This window comes from Pholcus phalangioides, unplaced genomic scaffold (assembly GCF_987345545.1).
Source record: "Pholcus phalangioides strain wild (caught in Gottingen) unplaced genomic scaffold, Ppha-v1.0 ptg000012l_1, whole genome shotgun sequence".
NCBI lineage: Eukaryota > Metazoa > Arthropoda > Arachnida > Araneae > Pholcidae > Pholcus > Pholcus phalangioides.
The window spans coordinates 13905412-13927940 of NW_028301605.1; the positions used below are offsets into that span (position 1 = coordinate 13905412).

General features: G+C 39.0%; 2 protein-coding genes across 2 annotated transcripts in view; one reads left to right on the forward strand and one right to left on the reverse strand.

Moving 5' to 3' along the window:
* The first annotated feature begins 1012 nt into the window (after nucleotides 1-1012).
* On the forward strand, nucleotides 1013-6167 carry LOC149079623 (uncharacterized). The gene is made up of 2 exons (XM_089240433.1): nucleotides 1013-1543; nucleotides 1626-6167. The coding sequence occupies exons 1-2, from the start codon at nucleotides 1013-1015 to the stop codon at nucleotides 6165-6167; spliced, it is 5073 nt and encodes a 1690-aa protein (XP_089096559.1).
* Nucleotides 6168-11955: 5788 nt separating this feature from the next.
* LOC149079624 (poly(A)-specific ribonuclease PARN-like) overlaps nucleotides 11956-22529 on the reverse strand; it is a 101734-nt gene continuing 91160 nt past the window's right edge. The window contains exons 11-16 of the mRNA XM_089240434.1: nucleotides 22183-22290; nucleotides 22019-22076; nucleotides 21820-21878; nucleotides 12923-13006; nucleotides 12187-12264; nucleotides 11956-12071 (exon numbers count right to left, since the gene is read on the reverse strand). Coding sequence (XP_089096560.1) covers nucleotides 11956-12071; nucleotides 12187-12264; nucleotides 12923-13006; nucleotides 21820-21878; nucleotides 22019-22076; nucleotides 22183-22290 — 503 coding nt within the window. The remainder of the gene's footprint in view (nucleotides 12072-12186; nucleotides 12265-12922; nucleotides 13007-21819; nucleotides 21879-22018; nucleotides 22077-22182; nucleotides 22291-22529) is intronic.

Below are 22529 nucleotides of genomic sequence, written 5' to 3' on the forward strand. Positions count from 1 at the left end.
ACTGCTGGAGTAATTGCTTTAATCAATGCTGGATTTGTTTCTTTCATTATTTTTCATTAATGCTGGAATTATTTCTTTCATTGAATCTGAAATTATCTCTCATTAATTCTGGCATTACCTCTTTCATTAATTTTGGAATTAGCACTTTTTCTTAATTCTGGAATTATTTCTTTTATTATTAATGCTGAAATTTATTTTGGAACTGAAATTACGTTTCATTAAAACGAATTATCACTTTCATTGATTCTGGAATTATCACTTTCATGAATTATGTAATTATCACTCATTGCCGCTGTGGTGGTCGAGTGGTTATAGTGCCGGACTCGTGATGCGAGGATCCGGGTTCGAACCCCACAGTGGTGGTCGGCTGAAGTTGGTTTTCTGTGGTTCCCAACTTCAAGGCGCAAATGCGAGCCGATCTCCCCGTTAAAAAGTCTCGCCACAGAGAGCAACAGTCCTACAACGGTAAATCATTCAATCATAACACTTCACTCATAGTTAAAAAAACTGGGGGCAGATGACAGCACTACACATAACAAGCATTACACAGAAACAAACTTTACGTCAGGTTGCACTACACGTACACGCACATTCCCGCATGTACCGATTCGTTGGGGGGTTCCGCGGGGGGGGTGCATGTGTGGTGTAGCAGTAGTTGGTAGGGCCTCCAAAAAATGGCTCGGGGATCCATGATGTTCTTAAGTCAGCCACCTCGTTGGGCAATTTGCCTGTTGTGGCGTTGTATTTGTATTTGTTGACGCCCCTAGATGGCAGCAGCATACCGTTAGCGAGCGGCCGTTGCCTTGATGGCTGCGCGCGCAACGGAGTAGTATGACCGCGATCAAGCCGACAACAAGGCGGCTCATGTATCGTTTTCCCTCTCATGTTTCAATAAATTCAGTTAATTTCATCTTGAATTGTCCTTAATTATCGATGGTTCGTTCAGCGGAATATTCGACGCTAGTTACCAGAGACCCATCCTGAAAATCACGCCACAAGATCGTGAACATTTATGGTGCCGAAATCCGGGAAGAAAAACGCAACCAGCGACAGCGGTCTTCAGATGGAATCTTTGGTAAAGAAACGAAGTTCGGTGAAAGGCAAGATCACACGGCTTTGCAACATCATCAAGCCGAAGCTCAACAGCGATGATCTCCCACGGCATCAGTTGGAAATCTATCAAGATCAAGCCAAAGAACTGTGGACGGAGCTCAACGTCTTGCATGATGAAATCGTCATCTTGTCAACGGATGAACATCTGGAAGCCCACGAAGCGGAATTCGACGATTTGGCAAGTCGGATCGACGATCTTCGCTTCAGCATGGCCCAGGCATCAGGATCGACGAAACAATCAGGTACTATAAATTCAGAAGCTAGTTCCGTGCGCTTACCGAAAATTGAACTGCCTTCGTTCAGTGGCGAACTTAACGATTGGTTGCCATTTCGCGATATGTTCACAACGACCATCGATCAAAATAAAAGTTTAAGTGACATTCAAAAGTTACAATATTTGAAACTATGTGTCAAGGGAAACGCCGCTCAAGTAATTCACGCGATCCCGCTCGCAGGGAGCAATTACGGCAAAGCATGGGCGCTTTTGTACGATCGGTTCAACAACGAAACAGATTGTTCAGGCAAGTCTGGACAAGCTGTTTTCGCAATCGAACATCGCACATGAGTCAGCAACATGCCTACGTCGGCTTCTAGATACCACAAATCAGTGCCTGGAAGCTCTACAATCGCTGCAGCAACCGGTGCAACATTGGGACAGTATCCTGATCTACTTCCTGTCCAAGAAACTGGATCCGGAATCTTTGCGCCAGTGGTCTCTTCATTCGCAGGGGGATAAGAAAATTTTCACTTTCAGTGAATGGCGGGAATTCATCGACAATCGGGCTCGCGCTCTTGCAGCTGTCAGCACAAGCAAATCATCAGGTTCAGCCAAGTCGAAGACGCAAGGTCACCCGACGAATTCATTCGAATCACGAAAATCAGTGTTGATAAATCATGGTGTTTCTAGCACATGTGTGGTTTGCAAAGGAAACCACCCCATCTTCAGATGTTCGACATTCCTCGACCAGAGTGTTTCAGCTAGAAAAGCAACGGTCGAAAAGCTTCGACTTTGTTTCAACTGTTTGGGATCATCACATATGGTTCGGAGTTGCTCTGCAGGACACTGCAAAAAATGCAACGGTTCACACAACACACTACTGCATGAAGCGGATGTCGATACCACAACGACTGTCAAAACGACTTCAGTCTTTTCGTCACAGTTGTCGCGTACAAGGAAGACGTCGACTTCCAGTTATGTCATCTTGCCGACGGCCATCGTCAAAGGGTTCGATAAAATGGGTCAAGCTCACACATTCAGGGCACTTCTCGACTCCGGAAGCCAATCAAGTTTCATCCGAGAGGCATGCGTTCAAACACTAGGTCTCCGACGACATAATTGCAACTTGAATCTCTCTGGACTATCGTCAACCAAGCTTGGCAAGGTAAGAGGACTGGTTCACTTCAACATATCTTCATGTGACAACGAATCGACTGAACTGGTTAATGCCTTTGTGTTGCCCAAAATAACATGCAATTTGCCGCAAACAAATATTTCTTCAAGGGGGTTGACACAGTTCAAAAACTTGAAACTAGCAGATAAACATTGTTTCCGTACTGGTCCTGTGGATGTACTATTGGGTGCAGATGTTTTTGGAAAATTGTTGTTGCCTGGACGAGTAGCATCTCATGATGGTTCACTTCATGCCCTCGAGACAGTGTTCGGCTGGGTCATCTCGGGGAAGGTACATACCACAGACATACCGAGACCTGTTTCAACAACACTTCTCGTACAGAGTACAAGCTTCGATCTCAACAAGTTCTGGGAATTGGAAGAAGTCCCGCAAACTTCATTGTTGACAGCCGAAGAGCAAGCATGTGAACAACACTTCGACACAACCCACACACGTAATTCATCGGGAAGATTCATCGTCAGGCTTCCTTTCAAGAACATCGATGGAAAATTGTCATCATCCAGAGACGTAGCTGAGACACGACTTCTACAAAATGAAAGGCGTTGGAGACACCAGCCAGAAGCTCAGAGAATGTATCGTGAGTTCATGCAACAGTATGAGACTCTGGGACACATGAAACAGCAGGAGGTGACAAGTGACAATCAAGACAAGTACTACCTACCTCACCACGCAGTTATGAAGCCAGAAAATCAAGCCAAGTTTCGTGTGGTTTTTGATGCTTCAGCAAAATCATCATGGGGTTTATCACTGAATGATAAGCTGATGGTTGGACCAACATTGCAAGACGATATTGCCACACTTCTTCTCCGCTTCCGAACTCACAAGGTCGCAATGACAGCAGATATTGTCAAAATGTATCGTCAGATACTTGTTCATCCGGACGACGCGAAGTACCAAACAATCTTGTGGAGGGAATCGCCAGATATACTCATCAAGGAGTATCAATTGCTGACTGTGACATACGGAACTGCATCAGCACCTTACTTAGCTACCAAGTGCCTGCAGCAGTTGGCTGAGGATGAAAAAGATGAGTTTTCCAGAGCTTCTGCCATAGTCAAGCAGGATTTTTATGTAGACGATTTGCTCACTGGAGCAGATTCAGTCGAGGAAGCTATTCACATTCAGCAGGAAATCATTAAACTTCTTCAAAACGGTGGATTCGTCATAAAAAAGTGGGCATCAAATGAAGACGTTCTTGTATCGCTACCGAATGACTTTCGTGCGACAAGTACTACGTTCGAAATAGAGACTGACATCAAAACTTTGGGCATTTTATGGAAGCCAAAGGATGATGTATTTGTTTTCAATTCAAAATCACCACCGGTAAATATGCAACAGTGGACCAAGCGCTCTGTTCTATCACACATCTCCAAGGTGTTTGACCCACTTGGATGGCTGGCTCCTGTTATAATCAATGTCAAAATTCTAATACAAGAAATGTGGAAAGCTGAACTGTCTTGGGATGAGCAATTGCCAGAGAACATTCACAATCGATGGACAGCATTTTATGAAGACTTCAAGCAAGTGGAGGACATTCAAATTCCAAGATATATGATGCAAATCTCTTCACATATGTTAGAAATTCACGGTTTCAGTGATGCATCAGAAAAGGCGTACTCCGCGGTTGTGTACATTCGAACAGTTTCCAGTGAAGGAGTTGCGAAGGTTCAACTAGTAACAGCAAAGACACGAGTAGCCCCTGTGAAGCCAACAACCTTGCCTCGACTTGAACTTTGTGGAGCAGTGCTGCTTGCAAGACTCATCAAGTTTACATGCAATGCACTACGTCTAGTCAACACAAACATATGGTGCTGGACTGACTCTACAATTGTTCTCGCCTGGCTCTCTTCACATCCAAGCCGGTGGAAGACGTTTGTGGCTCATCGAGTTATAAAAATTCATGAGCTTCTCCCTGAGGGTCATTGGAATCACATTGATGGAACCAACAATCCCGCTGATTGTGCGTCACGAGGAATACCGGCCAACAAATTGAAGGCATTTACCCTATGGTGGTATGGCCCAGAGTTCCTTTCCAAGCCAGGTCAGCTAGCAGACAAACCTGTGTTGTGCAGCTCCGTGGATGAAGTTTTGACTGAAGAGAAGAAAAATATTTCTTGCAACCAATCTGTGTTTGTTGGTATTGCACATGACATGGAAATTATCGACAGGTTTTCCTCACTTACTTCTCTTCAGCGAGTCACGGCATATGTCTTCAGATTCGTAGACAACTGCAAACTTGCTGCACCTGAAAGGAGCACAGGGTTTCTTACCACTCAAGAGCTGACACACGCATTATATACATGGGTCAGGAGAGTTCAAGAAGTAGAATTCAAATCAGAATTGTCTTCGTTGAGAAAATCAGGAACGCTACCTTCAAACTGCAATATTCTTCGGTTGAATCCATTCATCGCCGATGATGGAATTATCAGGGTGGGCGGAAGATTGCGACATGCACATTGGTTGGGAAGTCACCGACATCCAATTCTTCTTCCAAAAGAGCATCATTTCACTCAGTTGATTATCCAGCATTATCATACAATGCATTTGCATGCTGGACCTCAACTTCTCCAGTCTTGCATCCAACAGCAATTCTGGATTGTTTCTGGAAGAAGTGTCATCCGGCAATTTGTGAGAAAATGCATAACCTGTGTTCGCTATCGTGGCGCAACAGCTCCTCAAGTCATGGGCGACCTACCGGCAGCAAGAGTAACACCATCTCGAGCATTTCTTCGCTGTGCTGTCGATTATGCAGGACCTTTCACTATCAGGATGTCAAAGGCATCTCGAGCAAAACCATGCAAGGCATACCTGGCACTTTTCGTATGCTTCTCAACCAAAGCTGTACATTGTGAAGTTGTAAGTGACTTGTCAACAGAGGCATTCATCGCCACTCTGAAACGATTCATTTCCAGGAGAGGAAAGCCGAGTGATATATACAGTGACTGTGGAACTAACTTCGTGAAAGCTGACAAGGTGCTGAGAGAGTTTGCTCGTCTCTTTTCATCTCGCACTCATAACGAACGTATTTCCAGTCATCTCACCGATGTCGGAGTAAACTGGCATTTCAATCCTCCAGCATCTCCTCACATGGGAGGTCTTTGGGAAGCTGGAGTGAAAGCCGTGAAATACCATCTCAGGCGAATCACTTCCAACATACAGCTAACATTCGAAGAGCTGTATACCTTGTTGTCACAGATTGAGGCATGTCTCAATTCTCGTCCTCTCTGTGAACTTTCAAATGATCCAAACGACGTGTCTGCTCTCACTCCCGGTCACTTTCTCATAGGTGGTCCGTTGACAGCATTGCCCGAGCCAGACTTCACACAAACAAAATTCAATCGTCTCACCCGTTGGCAGTTGGTACAGCGCCTTCTGCAACATTTCTGGAATCGTTGGAGAGCTGAGTATCTTACCCAGCTACAGCATAGAAGCAAGTGGTTGAAACCAAAAGAAAATCTCGCTCTCGGTGATCTCGTTCTAGTGAAAGAAGATCGTCTACCACCCTTGCAGTGGAGACTTGGTCGAGTGACAGAGTTGTTTCCGGGATCCGACGGGATCGTCAGAGTTGTCTCTATCAAGTCCAAGGATGGGACATTTAAGAGAAATGTACAAAAACTTTGTCGTCTACCAGTTGACAACTAGTATGACTGCTCAAGGTTATATCATGTATCACATTTTTTAGATTTCATGTACAATAGCATATGTTTCTGCGCATCTATACAATTTGCATATATATATATATATTTTTTTTTATAATTTTCATATGCAGCTGCCATTGTATTTCATGTAAACATGTCAGTTTTGAAACGATGTTTCAAGGTGGGCGGCATGTTGACGCCCCTAGATGGCAGCAGCATACCGTTAGCGAGCGGCCGTTGCCTTGATGGCTGCGCGCGCAACGGAGTAGTATGACCGCGATCAAGCCGACAACAAGGCGGCTCATGTATCGTTTTCCCTCTCATGTTTCAATAAATTCAGTTAATTTCATCTTGAATTGTCCTTAATTATCGATGGTTCGTTCAGCGGAATATTCGACGCTAGTTACCAGAGACCCATCCTGAAAATCACGCCACAAGATCGTGAACAGTATTTGTATAATTCTGGAATTCCCACTTATTATTGATACCATTATTTTTGAAATTATCAATTTCATCAATGCTGAAAGTACCTCTTTCATTAATTCTGGAATTATCTTTAATTACTCTCATGAAAGGAACAGAAATGAATCGATCTGCCTGTTTTTGCTTTAAAAAATGCTTGATTAAAGCTGCGGAATTTAATTTTATTTGGGCCCATAATTAATTTCAAAACATCCCAAACTATACGGGATTGATGCAAGTGGATAATACGGAGACATTAATTCTGATTTTCGTGCTTGAGAAGATATAAATCAAAAACTGAAATCAATGTGTTATTGCATGGATATCCACCTCAAAGGTGGGTCTGGCTAATTATTTTATATTTCATTTTCTGGGCTTCTCTCTCTCGTATCTCTAAGCGAACTCGATATTTCAAAAATCGAGAATTCTATGCAGTTTTTAAAATTATTGATGTGGCGGAAAACCTTACTAAACTTCCGCAATTCTATGTTAAAATCGGCAATTTTAACATGATCTCTACGGGAGATAGTGTTTGTTTGCACCGAATCACGTGGTCTTCCGACGGAAGATGTTGGGGGACACCTTTCTCAGCACTGCCAAGGCGGAGAGCGCTGACGTCACGCTCCCTCCAGTAATATAAGCTCGATGCACAATCATGATTACTATTCACCATGGAGGAAAGAAACAACTGAATGTATTCTTTCCTCCATGACTATTTACGATGCTAGTGTTACTCCACGAATTTCTACTCAGACCATACGTTCTGTTTTTACAGGACACGAGCATTCTCAATATTCCTGCAAAGTATTGTTCAACTGGGTCTTCTAATTTTCATAAAAATTCCAGTGTGCAACGCTTTTAAGTTTTTTTTATTTTTAATAAAAACTCCCCCCCCCCCCCATAGACTCGAATTAAGAAAAAGTTACATCCCCCCCAAGGCAGGTTCTGCATTGCCCCTGAGCAGAATATAATTCCATGTCAGTCTTTCCCTGCGGAACAGAGAAATCACATCTGCATACTGTTCATAAATTATAAGACTTTCCTTTCGTGGACGCTATCAGTGATTGATAATCTTGGGCATATGAACTCTTAAAAGCTTTATATTCAGCTTTATATAGCTTAAAGTTTTATATTTTCTTTCTGAAGACATATTTAATCGGAAGAAACAATTTAAAAAAAAAATTCAAATTACAAAGCTGCCGACGAAAAAACGTGTTTACCGCACGGCTGTTAATGGAATACAATAACTATAATACAGGAATTTCGGCAACTAAGGTCATGCCCCTGATAAATGATTGCCGATAAACGCTACGAAAACGAAGTCGCGTCTTTGCCAGTTGCTAAAATCAACACCACCTGTAGAACAAGGGCTGCGCACGAAGCTTGTGACGTCAATAAAGGCCATTTCTCCTATTCATATTGGGTGTATTGTAAAAAAGGTAAAGATATCACATGCGTCGGCCTGCTATATCCAATGGCAACAGGTGAAATTAAGACGCCTTCATATATTAAGGAGTGTATTAAGGAGTTCTAGGTGATATGTTCTTCAGTGACGTCACGAGCTTCGTGCGGAGGCCTTGTTCTATAGGTGGTGTTGCGTAAATGCGGTCACACGTTTTCAAGGCTGCTCGATGGAAATGATTACAGCTGTCCTCTATGGGTGTTTTCCCTAACGACGACGGTAATTATTGACGCCACGACAACGTAAAATCTAATTTTCTGCCAAAATCCGGAGAGCGGGTGGAAGGATGAAAAATCCGGAGTCTCCCGCCTGAATCGGTAGAGTTGGCAAGTCTGCGAATCTGTTTTTTCCCCCACCACAGAGCTTTTCCCTGCCTTTTATAAAATATTTGCGTATTCGTCATTTCGATTCAGAAAGAGTGGTTTTACGCTTACCTAGGGTGGGAACCACAAACTATGGATGCTCTGCTTACCATAAGGCGATTTCAATTATATACATACTTTTGGGCACTCCCCTCATATTATGAGGTGGGGGGAAAAATTTATACATCAAGTATCATCATTCCTAGAATGACCATATTTCATCAGGAAAAAATATGTGAAGTGGGGGGAACCCTAAATTATGGGGTAATTCAATTGGCAACGTCAAAGAAACTACCAATTGCAGTTGACGCTCGCTAAAATGTACTCCATTTCACAAACTGCACATCAACTGTACTGCAAAAATTTTTGGAATGAAGGGCTACAGAAAGAATTGAAATATATTTTGGTAAAAAAAAAATTAAATTGAACACATCATATCTGTGAGATATAATTATCATTAATTGATAAATGATGAAAATTATCTTCATTCAAATAATTTCGGTAAAGATATCCCATTAAGGTTACTTAATTGCTGATAAAAATATATCCCATTTTAAGGTTAGTTAATGGGATATATTTTTTTTAATGTGTGGAAGTATGGTCATCCGCATGATGGCAATGAAAACAAAAATGCAATGTTTCACCTGATACAATAAAAAGAAAAAGCAAATAACAAGGGAAACAAATATTTGTGGTCTTTCTTATTATTCACCTTTTCATCATTGATTTCTTTACTTTTCTAATATGACCATTAAAAATGGTGATCCTCAAATTTTCAACTGTGTCCACCATTCACTTCTAGCAAATTCTTGCTAGAGACTGTACTGCTACGACTACTACTACTAGACTGCACGTGCACCTCCTCCATATTCCTCTGGTGAATGGGTATAAGTCAGAAGGTGCATGTATGCATTATAAACTTAACGTAAAGTTTGTTTCTGTGGAATGCTTGTCTAGTGCTATCATCATCAATTTTTGGAGCAGATAAACTGGCAGTTTTTTTTTTGCTTGTGTCATGCGTAATTTTTTTTTAAATGCTCCAGGCCTGATTGCTGACGAAGAGACTCTTAAATGTGAGATCAGCTCGCATTCTCACCTTGAAGTGTGAAAGAATCACTTACAAAAAAAAAGCTCACTCACGAAAGAATTAGTTACATTCCTGGGAGTCAAAGTTTGAAGCTCACATAATGTAAACTATTTTTTACAGAAAATTTGAACACAATTCATTGACCAAGACAAAATTTTGAAACTTTAAATTTAATAAGTATGGGAACAGTTGATGCTGAAACAAATATATGATTAAACAGTAACACAATGACATAGGGAGTAAAAAAAATTCGAATGTACATAAAATTTTATCATTTTCCCTATATAATAATAAATCCTTTGGGAGAACAAACAAAAAATAAAAATCCTTTGTACGTTGCTGCATACACATACTGTTCTACATTATCATGACCCTAAAAAAAGAGAAAAATACCTAGATATATTACCATAGGGGGAAAATCAATCGATGATCAATGCAACTTGAGTGTACAATATAATGTTGGAATTTATAAATATTTGAGGCACTATATATTAATAGGCGGAGATGTGATTGGAAGGAGAGGTCATGGGGACCAGGGCCATAACTAGGGGGGGGGGGGGCAACTGCTACAGATGGCAAAATTTAGTGGGGTGGGAACAAAAAACACCATTATAAAATTATAAAGTAATCGGCGGCAAAATAATTTTTGCCCCGGGCAACAAAAATCCTAGTTACGACGCTGATGGGGACTATTGCCTCCCTCCCCCCCCCCACCATCAAAGACAGAGGTGTTTGTCTACTTTTACACAGAGCACTCACATTACATTTCCTGCTGCCTGATACTATACAGTGGGATTGCTGTATGCTTGGTTCAGAAAATGTGTATGTTATGGCCTATATGTTAGGCTCCTTTGATATGCGATTACACCCAAATGGTTTGTCTCAGGTTTGTGAAATTTCATTACTTTTCGCATCAACTAAGAAAAATTCCTAAAATATGTAAGTTTCTTAGCTGAGTGGAAAAACTACTACCTACAATGACTACTACTAAACCACACATGCACCTCTGCTATATTCCTCTATGAATTTTCTAAAGAATACCTGGGTACCTGGTGGAAATATGTGTGTGTATGCTGTGCCTAACGTGAAGTTTGTTATGTGCTGTCGTCTGGCTTCCGAATTTAGAAGCAGACAATTCACCCTCTGTGGAGAGAGACTCTTTCAGAAAGAGAAGACTTTTTTTAGAAAAACAATTACCACTGTCTGCTTGCACAGCTTCTGCTTGCCCTTCTGCTTCCACCTCAGCTTGTGCTTCCACCACAGCTTGGGCTTCCACCACAGCTTGGGCTTGCCCTTCTGCTTCCACGACAGCTTGGGCTTCCACGACAGCTTGGGCTTCCACCACAGCTTGGGCTTGCCCTTCTGCTTCCACCGCAGCTTGGGCTTCCACCACAGCTTCAACATGATTCATTTCCTGTAAACTGAAAGAGAAATGTTTATCTTGAATTGTTCAAACACTACTTCATAGCAGAATGATAGACTGGATAGATATCTTTGGAGCTAGTGGACACTTTGGAGTTAAGTGTTTTTCTAGAAATGTGAAAAAAATATCAAGTTCTGAAATTTTGGTCATGTAAACCCTATGACCTTGCTCACAACTTCCAGTGAAAATTTAGTTACAAGTGTATTTAGGACACCAACACACACACACACAAAAAGTTGAATAAGAAAAACTAGTTTTTGATTTACACTATCAGATAGAGCTGCATCTGATTTTTAACTTTCATAACATATTTTACATAATATTTTCTATGGTTGTATGCATTTTAATTAAAATCATCTCTCAAAGATATGAATGCTTCTAAAAATTCTAATTTTCATTAACTATTTTTGTTCATAAAAAAGTGGATTTTTCAAATTCCACAAAACTTGACAACGTAAAAATTATATTTAAATTTGGAATTGAATTCAATATAGAACTTGGTTAATTTGAAGTTGAAAGTCACTGGAAAAAAGTTCAAATTATCCAAAATTTGAATTATCCAATTAACCTATATTGGATCTGTAAAACAAATACAAATTGCAACTTAATCATCCATTTCAGCAGATCAAACATGTCAACGACCATGTCCCTAATGAGCTTGGGACGTGAACACCAATTTTTTAAATCATTGTGGGTGGATTGACAATCAATAAATTACGAGTGATTATAAGACTACAAAACATTTAATTTACTTCACGGACAGATAAAATATAACACATCATGAATACACAATTTCCATCACACCCTGTTTGAGATGTTGTGTAATTGAAAAATGCTTTCATTCCATCAGACTACTATTATAATGACACATGCCCTTCATTAACAATACTAAAGCAAAAAAAAAAAAATCAATTTTAATTTCTAAAAGTTACTGCAATAATTACAAGATCTTAGCTGGAAATGAGTTTCCTTTAATTTCAAGAAATCAAAATCAGCTTACATGATTTCTAACACTGCTTGACATTCTTGATCTCTAGCAGGAATGTTTTCAACAACATCTTTCACATCTAAATAACGGTGAGCAGTATATCCCACACTAGGGGTTTCAAGAACTATCAAGGGAAGTGAAAAAAAAAAAATTATATAAATGTTGAAAAAAAGAAAAAGTTTGCAACTTGGAACTTTTTTTTTTGCTTCACAAGAGAGACAAAATTCAATCATTTTTACCTTGCTGGAAAATGAAAGTATTGTAGCATTTCACAAATGCGCTTTCCGCATCAATACGGTGTAGCTTACAGCCATGGCCTAAAATCAAATTTATATGTAGAAAAAATACACATAAATTATTCATGCATCACCTGATATGAACGTTATGTCATACAACCCCCATAGTAAGATACAAGGGGAGGCTAATGGGGCAATCCCTCCTCCAGTGAAAAAAAGTATTTATTAGCATAGGGAAAGGCAGAGGCTAACCAACTCTCATTCACTATGCAAATCTTGATTTCTCACCCCTTTCCCAGTCCGCTTATGACCAGCCTATACCTTGTTTCTCTAAAATTATGCTCAGTTAGATGCACCCTCAGCTAAGGGGATGAATTTAGCAAATCTATTGCAACTTATCAGAAATATACTATATATTGTGTGTGTGAATAGTAAAACAAATATTTGTTGGTATTATAGACATTAACATTCAAAATAATCAGAATTATTTAGATTAAAAAATGGGAGAACACGCTAAATTAAGACAAATAAAATACGCATCTCAGCAGGAATCTGGCAACATTCTGGGAAGAGTTTCAATGTCTGGAATGAAATCTTTGACAAAGTCCATACAAAATAACTACTATGGGTGAACAAGAAATTTAAAGAGTTCAATTTAAAAACTATTCCTAATTATTATTTTTCAAAATAAGATTGATATACCACACACAAATAAACACCACATATGAATCTCACATACCTACTGGCATACTCTGTATCATTTGAACTCTACTCTTCTTCTCAAAAAATTTGAGCCACAAAATTAGACCTCTATCAGGAATGACTAAACAATAAAAATTTATGACACTGCAAATTCAATTTAGAACAAACCAAAGAATATGCATAATTTTAAAATTCAATAACACAGAGGTGTACGCAGATGAGCTTGTGCTCCCCAAGCCAAAAAAACAATTTAATATCAAAATAAAATACCATTTATATATTAATGTATAATGTTATATGTAATACCCGCTGCTGCCTGGGTTTACTCCATGCACTGGAGAAGTTGAAACCATTGTATAAAGGAATGAAAAAAATTCTGAAACCATGTTTCGAACCACTGTAACCAAATTAAGCATTCCAAAAATCATTGTAGCAGAAAATGAACCATTGCTTCCTGATAATTTGTCAAGCTCTGACAAATTTTTAGAGTAGCCCACCGTTCGAGTAGTGTCCTGTTTAGTATACAGTGGAACTTCGGTTAACGAGCTTAACTCGTTCGGCCAATATGCTCGTTATTCGAATCAAACTTCCCACTAGGAAATAATGAAAACTCAGATAATTTGTTCCACAATTATTTATTCACATAAAAATGACTAATAAAAACGGCATTCAATCAATAATTATACATAATGCAATAAAATATACACATAATATAAAGAACGCCATAAATAAACATAAAATATGATAATGTTTACAAATTAACTTACTCTAAACGACAAGAGGAGGACTATCATTTAGGATGATTTACAGGCTGACTGTTTGAAAACTTATTAGTTTTGTGTGACTTAAAACAAACCCTTATCCACATAGGCGTAAACTTATTGAAAATGTTAGGGGGGGGGGACGCGGTATAACTGGAATTTTTTTTGAAAATTACCCCCCCCCCCCGTTTTTTACAGACGTTTCCCACAAAAAAAATTTGTAAAAAATCTGTCGTTTTGATTCAAAATCTATGCTTAGGGGCCGTTCAAGTATTACGTAAGCAATTTTATAGCCATTTTCGACCTCCCCCCCCCTTGTCAGCAAAATTTTGTCATCAGCTCTGCTCCTCTGAATCCTAACGCATATTGGTGGGATCAGAGACGTACACGGGGGGGGGGGGGGGCATGGAGGGCTCATGCCCCCTTCCCCGATCAAAAATTTATTTTTTTAATTGAGTTATTATAATCAATTTCTGTTAATTTCAATGTCATTTGAAGGCTATGTATGAACGCAAAATTTATCTTTAATAAATTCATTGCGACCTACCCTCTAAGTCAGCGTGTCTCAACCGGTGCTCCTTGTGCACCCTCCTCCAGGAGCTCCGCGGCCGCTCAAGGAAAATAAAAAAAACCAGTAAAATTAAAAAAAGTAATTATAAATATTTTTAAATAGAAGTAAATTGGCCTACAGTGCTCCGCCATAGAATTTTTCTACTTAAAAGGGCTCCACGAGTCAAAAAAGGTTGACAACTGCTGCTCTAAGCCATACAATGATAAATCGCATAAAGGCTCTTGGCCCGCGGACCAATTATGTCCCCCTGGTGGATGCAGCCTGCCCTCCTCAAACCTAATTTTGTAAAAACTGAATTAAACGGCCCATCTACAGATCGGTTAAGTGTCCCATGGTACAATTCCAGAACCTTTTCAGATCACTTAAATAACCCGGGACACAGTTCCAGAACACTTAAGCGATCCGTGACACAATTAGAGATCCCTTGAGTGACATGCGACGTAGTTTTAGACCACTGGTCCCAAGTGGCCCCCCCAGTGCGGTTCTATATCACTCATGTTATCCGCAGCACATTCTCAGATTAATTAAGTGATCTGCGGCATATGATTACGGATCACTTGAGTGATGTGTGGCACAATTCCGGAGTACTTAAGCGGCCCGGACACATTTCCAGATCACTTGGATCCGCGAAACATTTAGAGATCACCAAAGTGGCTCTGTAGGGCATTTATCAATGAGGGGGGGGGATGTTACTTCAAGTGCCCACAAACTACCGAAAGGTGTTTCTCGGTTCCGGCGCGCAGAGTAAGATGCTATTAAAAATACTTCATATTGTCATAGAGGGTGGTTGATGACGTAAGCATTATCCAAACCCCCCTCCCCCCCCCTTGTCATCAAAAGTCAACAAATCGGAACCCCCCCCCCCCCCCATTGATGATGACATAATACTTGAGCAGCCCTTTAATAAGAAATATTAAACTATCATAACATTACTGTTGCTAAATTCTCAAGCAATTTTACGGTATTCATTTCAAGATTTAATAGAACAAACATTTATTTAAACCTTGTGTAAAATGTCCTATTTATTTGTTTGTTTTGCTTTTGGTTTCTATATCTAAGCAAAAAGTAGATGATGAATTGAGTTCTGTTGTTGAAAGATTTTTCTCTTAAAGAAAGAACTAATAGTGTACATGCTTGCTATCAGCAAGGCCGGAACTAGAGAGGGGACAGGAGGCAACTGCACTGGGCGGCAGTTTTAGGTGGGGACAGAGAACACTGTTATAAAATTATCGAATTGGGGGGGGGCGGCAAAATCATGTTTGCCCCGGTCGGCAAAAATCCTAGTTACGGCCCTGGCTATCAGCATACCATAGCCCATTCAATAATTATTTCAGTACCTGTCAAAAGCCATTGAAACAGTCAATCATCTTAAATTTTATGGCTTTTTCAGTAAAAAATATGCATGAGAAAAACTACAGTCGATCCCGCTTAGTTTTTCCTCTTACAACGTTTTTTCATGACGTTTCGTCACAGATGTTAACTGATCAGTGAATATATGTTGTTTGAATTTTGGGGGCTCAAAGTTATAAAGGCTTCATTTGCCCATGAAGAAATTGGGTAAGGGCCTAGCCCGGTGCTCCACGCCAAAGTTCATGGAAATGGAAGAAATTAGACCCTGTATACAGGGATAATGTATATAAATGTATAGCAACTGAAACAAAACATCGTACAAATAAGTAAGGTCAGAAACGTAATAGGGAGACGTATAGAAAGGGTTCCATTACATTTTCCTAAATGCAGTAAAATCTCCACAAATGATCACCTGTACTCAAACACAAATATGCATCAGTGGTCGCCTCTACTCAGCGTAAATTTCTATGCCTTCAGCGACCGTAGGCTCTTATATTCATTTATCGAATTTACTGATTTAATTTATTTTCTTCGAGTGGGTGCGGAGCCCCCGGGAAGTGTACACAGAGCACCGGTTGAGAACCGCTGCTTCAGTGAAAAGTTTCCCAAACTTTTTGTCCCATAGCCCTTCTTTAAAAAAAATTTATTTCTCATTTCTCCCAACTCAAGCCCACCCATAGGATCCTATACCAAACCCATAGCTTCTATCAACCCTTTGGACAATTGCATCGCCCCCTTCCCCCAGGGGGCGATATTTCACACTTTGAAAAGCACTGCTTTAGTGGCCATTCTTGGTTATTATACAACTTAATTTAATGAAAAGTCATGGGAAATTGGCCTTTTTATTTTTGATTTTTTTTGCACTATTTATAAAGTTGTTATGATTAGTCCTGTTTGTTGCATTTATATAAATTAACCTCTTTTTAGCATTAATGTGTGTATAAATGTATGTAATTGAAGAATCTTCAGAATAAGTGCAAATTTTCAAGTTATGCAAAGGATTAATTAAATTTTTGTAATTTTTCAAATTAATATTGCTTACAATACAATGAAAGTTCATTATAACAACGGTTCACAACCACGAGAAAAGTTTTTGTTGTAACGTAGTTCTCATTATAAACAAATTTTCACTTTTTGGTCTGTAAGGACATAAAATTATTGAAAATTGCTGTTTTATCTGCATTGGGAGGTCTTTGAGATCATTTCGTTCTAATATTAACGATTGAACAGAACTCTAGTCATGTGAAATTGATTTTTGATCTCAAATCAGTTGATTCTCTAAGAGTATAAGACGTTTTCCATAGAATTTCGTATCATCAAAGCCGTTTAGACGACCAACTGAACAATTAAAAGTTTGAACTTATTACATTCATGCTCACTTCCATGGATATATGGATCAGTCAACATCGTCTATCGAATCAGAAATTTGACATTTTCAAATAGTTTGGTGTTTGGCTGTTCGACTCCAAGGAACTTCTAGCTACAATGGACCATACCCGAAGCCTGGGGGCTTTATTTGCTTCTGATTTCTTCTTCTTTCTTTTTTTTCAAGTAAAAAGTAAAATCTCTCAGAGAGGAGAAAAATCCGCCCATTTTTGACATTATTCATGTATGCACTTGTAGTTTGCTTCTTTTTCGAGCAACTTTTTATTTCTATTAGTGAGCAGCTAAAGTACTAATAATAATTTCTACGAAAAGATGCATTTAAAAACGCATTTGTGTCTCTTGCGTGGTTATTTGTTCTTTAGCATATATTTTCTCAGTTTTAGTTCATATGTTGGCATTTTTTAAGTGGAAAATTCAGGCTCTAATTACAGTCGAATCCCGTTTTAACGAATACCATTATAGCGAAAATCTCGTTTTAACGAACGGTTTTCTAATCCCTCTAATAAGTATACATAGGAACAATGCAAACAATCTGAAATTCCTTTATAATGAAATTTCGTTATAATGAAGTTTTTTCTCCAGTTTCTTGGAGTTTGTTATAATGGGATTCAACTGTATAACAACCATTTCATGTATTGTTACCAAAGTGAATGGGACAGGGGCGTAGCCAGAAATTTAGTTCGGGAGGGGGACCAACTTTCATTTTGGGGGGGGGGACCAAAGTGATAGAACAATAGTTTTGGTCATCATTTTCCCTTTTTTCGGTCATTTTCTCACATTTCGGGCCAGCGAAACATTCTTCCACCTCTACACCCTTGGAATGGGACTGCCCCTGAGCAGGAGCGTACCCAAGAAAGTCGATCTATGGGGGAGAAACACGAAATTTCTTCCAGAGAATTTTTGAGTTGGTGCCAAAAGCATTTAATTAACAAAAATTTATTTGATTCTTGGAGGCGTACACCTTTGTCCTTGAGCCCCATTCTAGTTTGATCACGGTCCAAGTAAAAATATACTTTCATTCTCTCTCTCTCTCTCTCTCTCTCTCCTTGAAATGAGCACAACTCCGGTCTATCACCATAGGCAATTTATTCAGATCTAGTCATGCCGTAAATCTGACTATATACCCCAGGATCTCCTTGGTCCCCCAGATCTCATGAATCCTGAAAACCCCTGGGCGGGGTCATGAAAATGATTATATACAAAAAATATATACAGAACAGTATATACATCTTTATTTATTCCAGGGTGGGACAAATCCCAGGTGCCAGGTCACCATGGCGACTGGAAAATCTGTATTGACGCCTAAAATTTTGTATATGTGATTGCTAAATCAGAATCTAGGGATGGCTCAAAATTTTTCGATTTCATAATTGTCTTCCAACATGGAAAGGAGCAGAGCCACAACTAGAGAGAGCAGGTGGGTCTGGTGTTCCGGACGCTGGACGAGAATGGGAGTCGAATTCTCTTAATGGGAGTCAAATCTTTAACTGCTTCTTCTACATGCAAGGGATGCCAAAATTTTGAATTGCCCCAGGTGACAAAATATCTAGTTGCAGACCTGGGAAGGGGTCATCAATTCCCAGAAAGGTTGGAAAAATATTATTTAAGATACTTTTCTCGTGAAAAAACCTTGCTTGGCTCCTACGGAATTTGGCTGGTGCCTACATTTTTTTCTGATTTTTGTCAAGCCCTGTATTTATTTATATTTTATGATACAGTGTATATTTCCCCAAAATCAAATTACATTTCACTTATTTAAGATTTATTTTACTCTCATATATTGAGTCATATATCAGGTTTTAAATTAGAAAAATAATAATTTTTTTTAGTTGCATAAATTTCTTAATTAAAAAAAACTCGATTTAAATATTGTTACTGTCCCAAGTATGAAGCCAAATTAAGTTTTTTTTAAATAAATTTTAAATATGATTGAAAAAAATAAAACATATGGTAAGTTTTATTAATTTATTGGATATGTCTAACAAAAAAAACAATTATTTTACTACGCTTTATTGATTATAAGTATTAGAGGGCTGCAAAATACTGTATCTAGATTGTTTTTGAAGATTCTGAATAAATTATCATTAAAGAAAACGCTTAAAATGCATGAGTTTATCAAAAATGTGTAACTATATTTAATATATTGCTTACTTTTTCTATCAGGAAACTGTGGAATCAAGAAGAAATTGAACCTTTTCGTTTTTTTTTTGTCATGCAACATGTTCTACTAACAGAAGGTTATACTGTACGTGCACAACCGAATGTGGTCCACACAAACCATAAAATACTGTGGAACTGCCTATCTCCCCCCCCCCCCCTTGTCAGCAAAATTGTGTCAGCAGCTTAGAATATTTCATATCTTCAAAAAGGGTGGTTGATGACGTAATCATCCTTCAAACCCCCCCCCCTTCCCCTTTGTCATCAAAAGTCAGCAAATCCGAAACCCTCTTCCCCCCCCCCCCCATCGATGCTGACGTAATACGTCGTCGTCGTGGAGGGAGGGAGGGAAGAGTATGTAACTTTTTCACACTTTCCACTAAAAAAATCGATCGAAACAATATTTTTGTATCCCCCCCAGAATTAGCAGCCCCACAAGATTTCCGCCTGTGAAAACTGCCTTCTTCCCTAGTTCTCTTCAACATTAATTGAAATACTGTATTTAAAATTTCTATATAAGAGTGCTACTAAAGTAAATAGTTTGGGAATCCCTGATTTGTAAGGAGGAAATTTCATATTCCTAGTATTAGAATGCAATGGTACCCCGGCTCAGGGGGCTTTGAAATTTTCCATTCATTTCTTTTTTTTTTCTTTTTTTTTTTTGTGTGTTAATTTTATTTTACTATTATTTATTTGATTCCTTAAAGGCACCGGAACCTAGGAGCGGAGGATATTTGAGCCCCAATAAATTTTGTAAGGCGGTTGAGCCTCCACCAATAATTTTTAGAAAAACAATGCAGTGCGTCCTCTGTTTCCTGCGTATGCGCTTTAGCCCCGTATATACGGGACGGCCAGCAACTTTCTTCGCTCTCTCCCTACCCAATGTTAATTTCTTCATGTCAGCGCCTCTGTTGTGAAGACTCGAAAAATCGGGCCTTCGAACTTGTTAATAAGCTTAATCGTTGTTCACTTTACCTCCTCCCACTTTTTTTCCTGTTGTCTCATGTTCCCATCCCCAAGGGTCACACTCAACAAAAGAAGGAAGAGATGCTCTTGAGTTTACCGACAGTGCAAGCAAGAGAAAGGATTCCCCCCCCCCCCACCCCCAAATTATCTACACAGGTGCCTTCACCCAGCACTCTGGGAAGATGCAATTTAGGATGAATGGATGCCGGGGTGATTGGGAGATAAGACTATTATTGTCACAGAACAAGTGCGTTGAGATTCTGAAGAAAAGTGAAAAAATTAAAATTTCGAGCAGATCGATCTACTATTTAGAGAAATTTTTTGTCAAAAAGTTTTTTCTGAGCCAAGTGTGAGAAACATATCCACTCGAATTTTTTGGGGGGGGGGGGGGCTCGGGCCCATGGGCCAGATACAAGTTTACGCCTATGCTTATCCAATGACACTTGCTTCTGCCTCTGTTTTAGGATTTCTGGGAAATGGTGAATTGCAATGTTCGTTGGAGAGATTCACTGCTACAACTTCATTTGGGTGGTTCTTTTCTACAGAGGTTTGCAAAGATTCCCACATTCTACACATCTTTCTAATCTCATTTTATGTGAGGGACTCCTCCTTGCTTGTGTCCTCCTCAGCCGAGATATCGTCCATAAAACTGTTGCTAGTGTGTGAAAAAGACGTCCATCACTTCACCTACCATTAACTTCTAGACATTTTTTACCACTAGTTCTTGAATGCCATCCTCATGCACCTCCAGTCCATGGTCTTTCACAAGTACAAAATCTCTTACACAACTAATGGCTGTTTACGAGCTAACCCCCCCCCCCCCCCAAATCATGTTCAATAATGCGGTCAACCCAGTTTTTTTCCAAGCAGAATTAAAATTTTTTTTTAAAAAGTGCACATATGCATCGCTGCTATGCTACATCTAATTTCATATGGTAAATATTCACACTCATGTGTATGTTAAATTTCCGACTGAGGCTCGCTTACCAGAGATCGTAGGGGAGAATATTACCCAAAATTCCATAACACATGTATGGACGAAAGCAAAAACCATCAGCTCAGTTGTGATAACGTGAAAATAAATAGCAAAAGTGCAAAATTTTGCTCTTAATGCAAACCATCATTTGTCAATCAAGTCAAAATTCATTCAAAAGTTTTGCTCTTTAACTGAACAGCTCATTAACCAAAGTTCCACTGCTTATGTGAAATTTGGCGGTGATCTGTCTAAAATTGTATATTTGTATAGAAAACATACACACACAAAATCAATTTTATACACTCCCCTATTATGCTTGAGACATAAATGTCCAAATTTTCACTTTTTGGATATATCAGCTAGGTGGATAACTTATTTTGATATCTAAGTTTTGCCAGAAACGCAAATGTATATCCCATATTGAAACAATGTTACAAACAGGACCAGACCTTGAATCCTGTAAATTGCAGAAGGTGCCAACTGAAGTTGGGCTGATGGGAAAGGAAAATTTTTATCACCAAAATATTATTCGCTTACACTTAAAAAGTGCCCAGAATCGGCCCTGGGTGCAAAAAAAAATTTAAGAACATGACATCCATAGAGTAACATGGGTAAAGAAAACATTCAAATGTCATTTCCCAAGTTATTTTTCTTCCCCTAAAAATTTACAAATTCGTGTTTATGACATAATGTAACTCAGGAAAAAATTCCTGGTGCTCCTCCCCCAAGGTCGATCCTGCAACAACACATGTATATATATATATTACCTTCTTCATTCTCCATCATGTCTAAATAATTCTTCCAATAATTTTTACCCCAATATATCCTGCATTGAGAGAGTTTAAAAACATAAGTATGTTAGGTCAAAAAATTTAATTTCACCAAGATTGATGGAACATGCTAATTAATAATTTTGATATATGAGTACAATAGGTTTATTATATAGCTACAAACACAGAAACATACTTATTTCGATAAGAAGCCATATCACCGAAATCACCAAGATTGTAAGCATTCCTCTCAGCTACAGTAGAAAGAGAAAAATCTCTTTCAAATTGGAGAGTAAATAAAACTAACAAAAATTAGATTTATAACTCTTTTGTTGTACAACAATAAAATAATATGTTTACCCAGTGTGCTGTCCAGAGCTAAAAAAACCATAGCAGTCAAGAATGCATCTGAAGATGCATTATGATTCCGAAGATTTTGCATATCATAATCTTCATCCGACGATTTTTCTAAACAATAGAAGGAAATGCAAAAGAAAAAAATGTAGGTTATATGTACACATAGGCATACGTGGAATTTTTTCAAAGGGGGGTTTTGAATTTTTTATTCTCAGATTTTTATGTTTTTTCCTGCAAAATAACACTATAATCTCGGCTTGGGTGGGGGGGGGGGGAAGTTAGAACCTCAAACCCCCCCCCCCTGCATACGCCAATACATGTACATGGTGAATAGTAAATAAAACAAGGAA

What these genes read in the sequence shown, in the direction of transcription:
- LOC149079623 (XM_089240433.1), top strand. Translation starts at nt 1,013, where the DNA reads ATGGTGCCGAAATCCGGGAAGAAAAACGCAACCAGCGACAGCGGTCTT. An exon ending in TCAAGGGAAACGCCGCTCAA is followed by an intron (nt 1,544 to 1,625) that starts GTAATTCACGCG and finishes ACAACGAAACAG; the next exon opens with ATTGTTCAGGCAAGTCTGGA.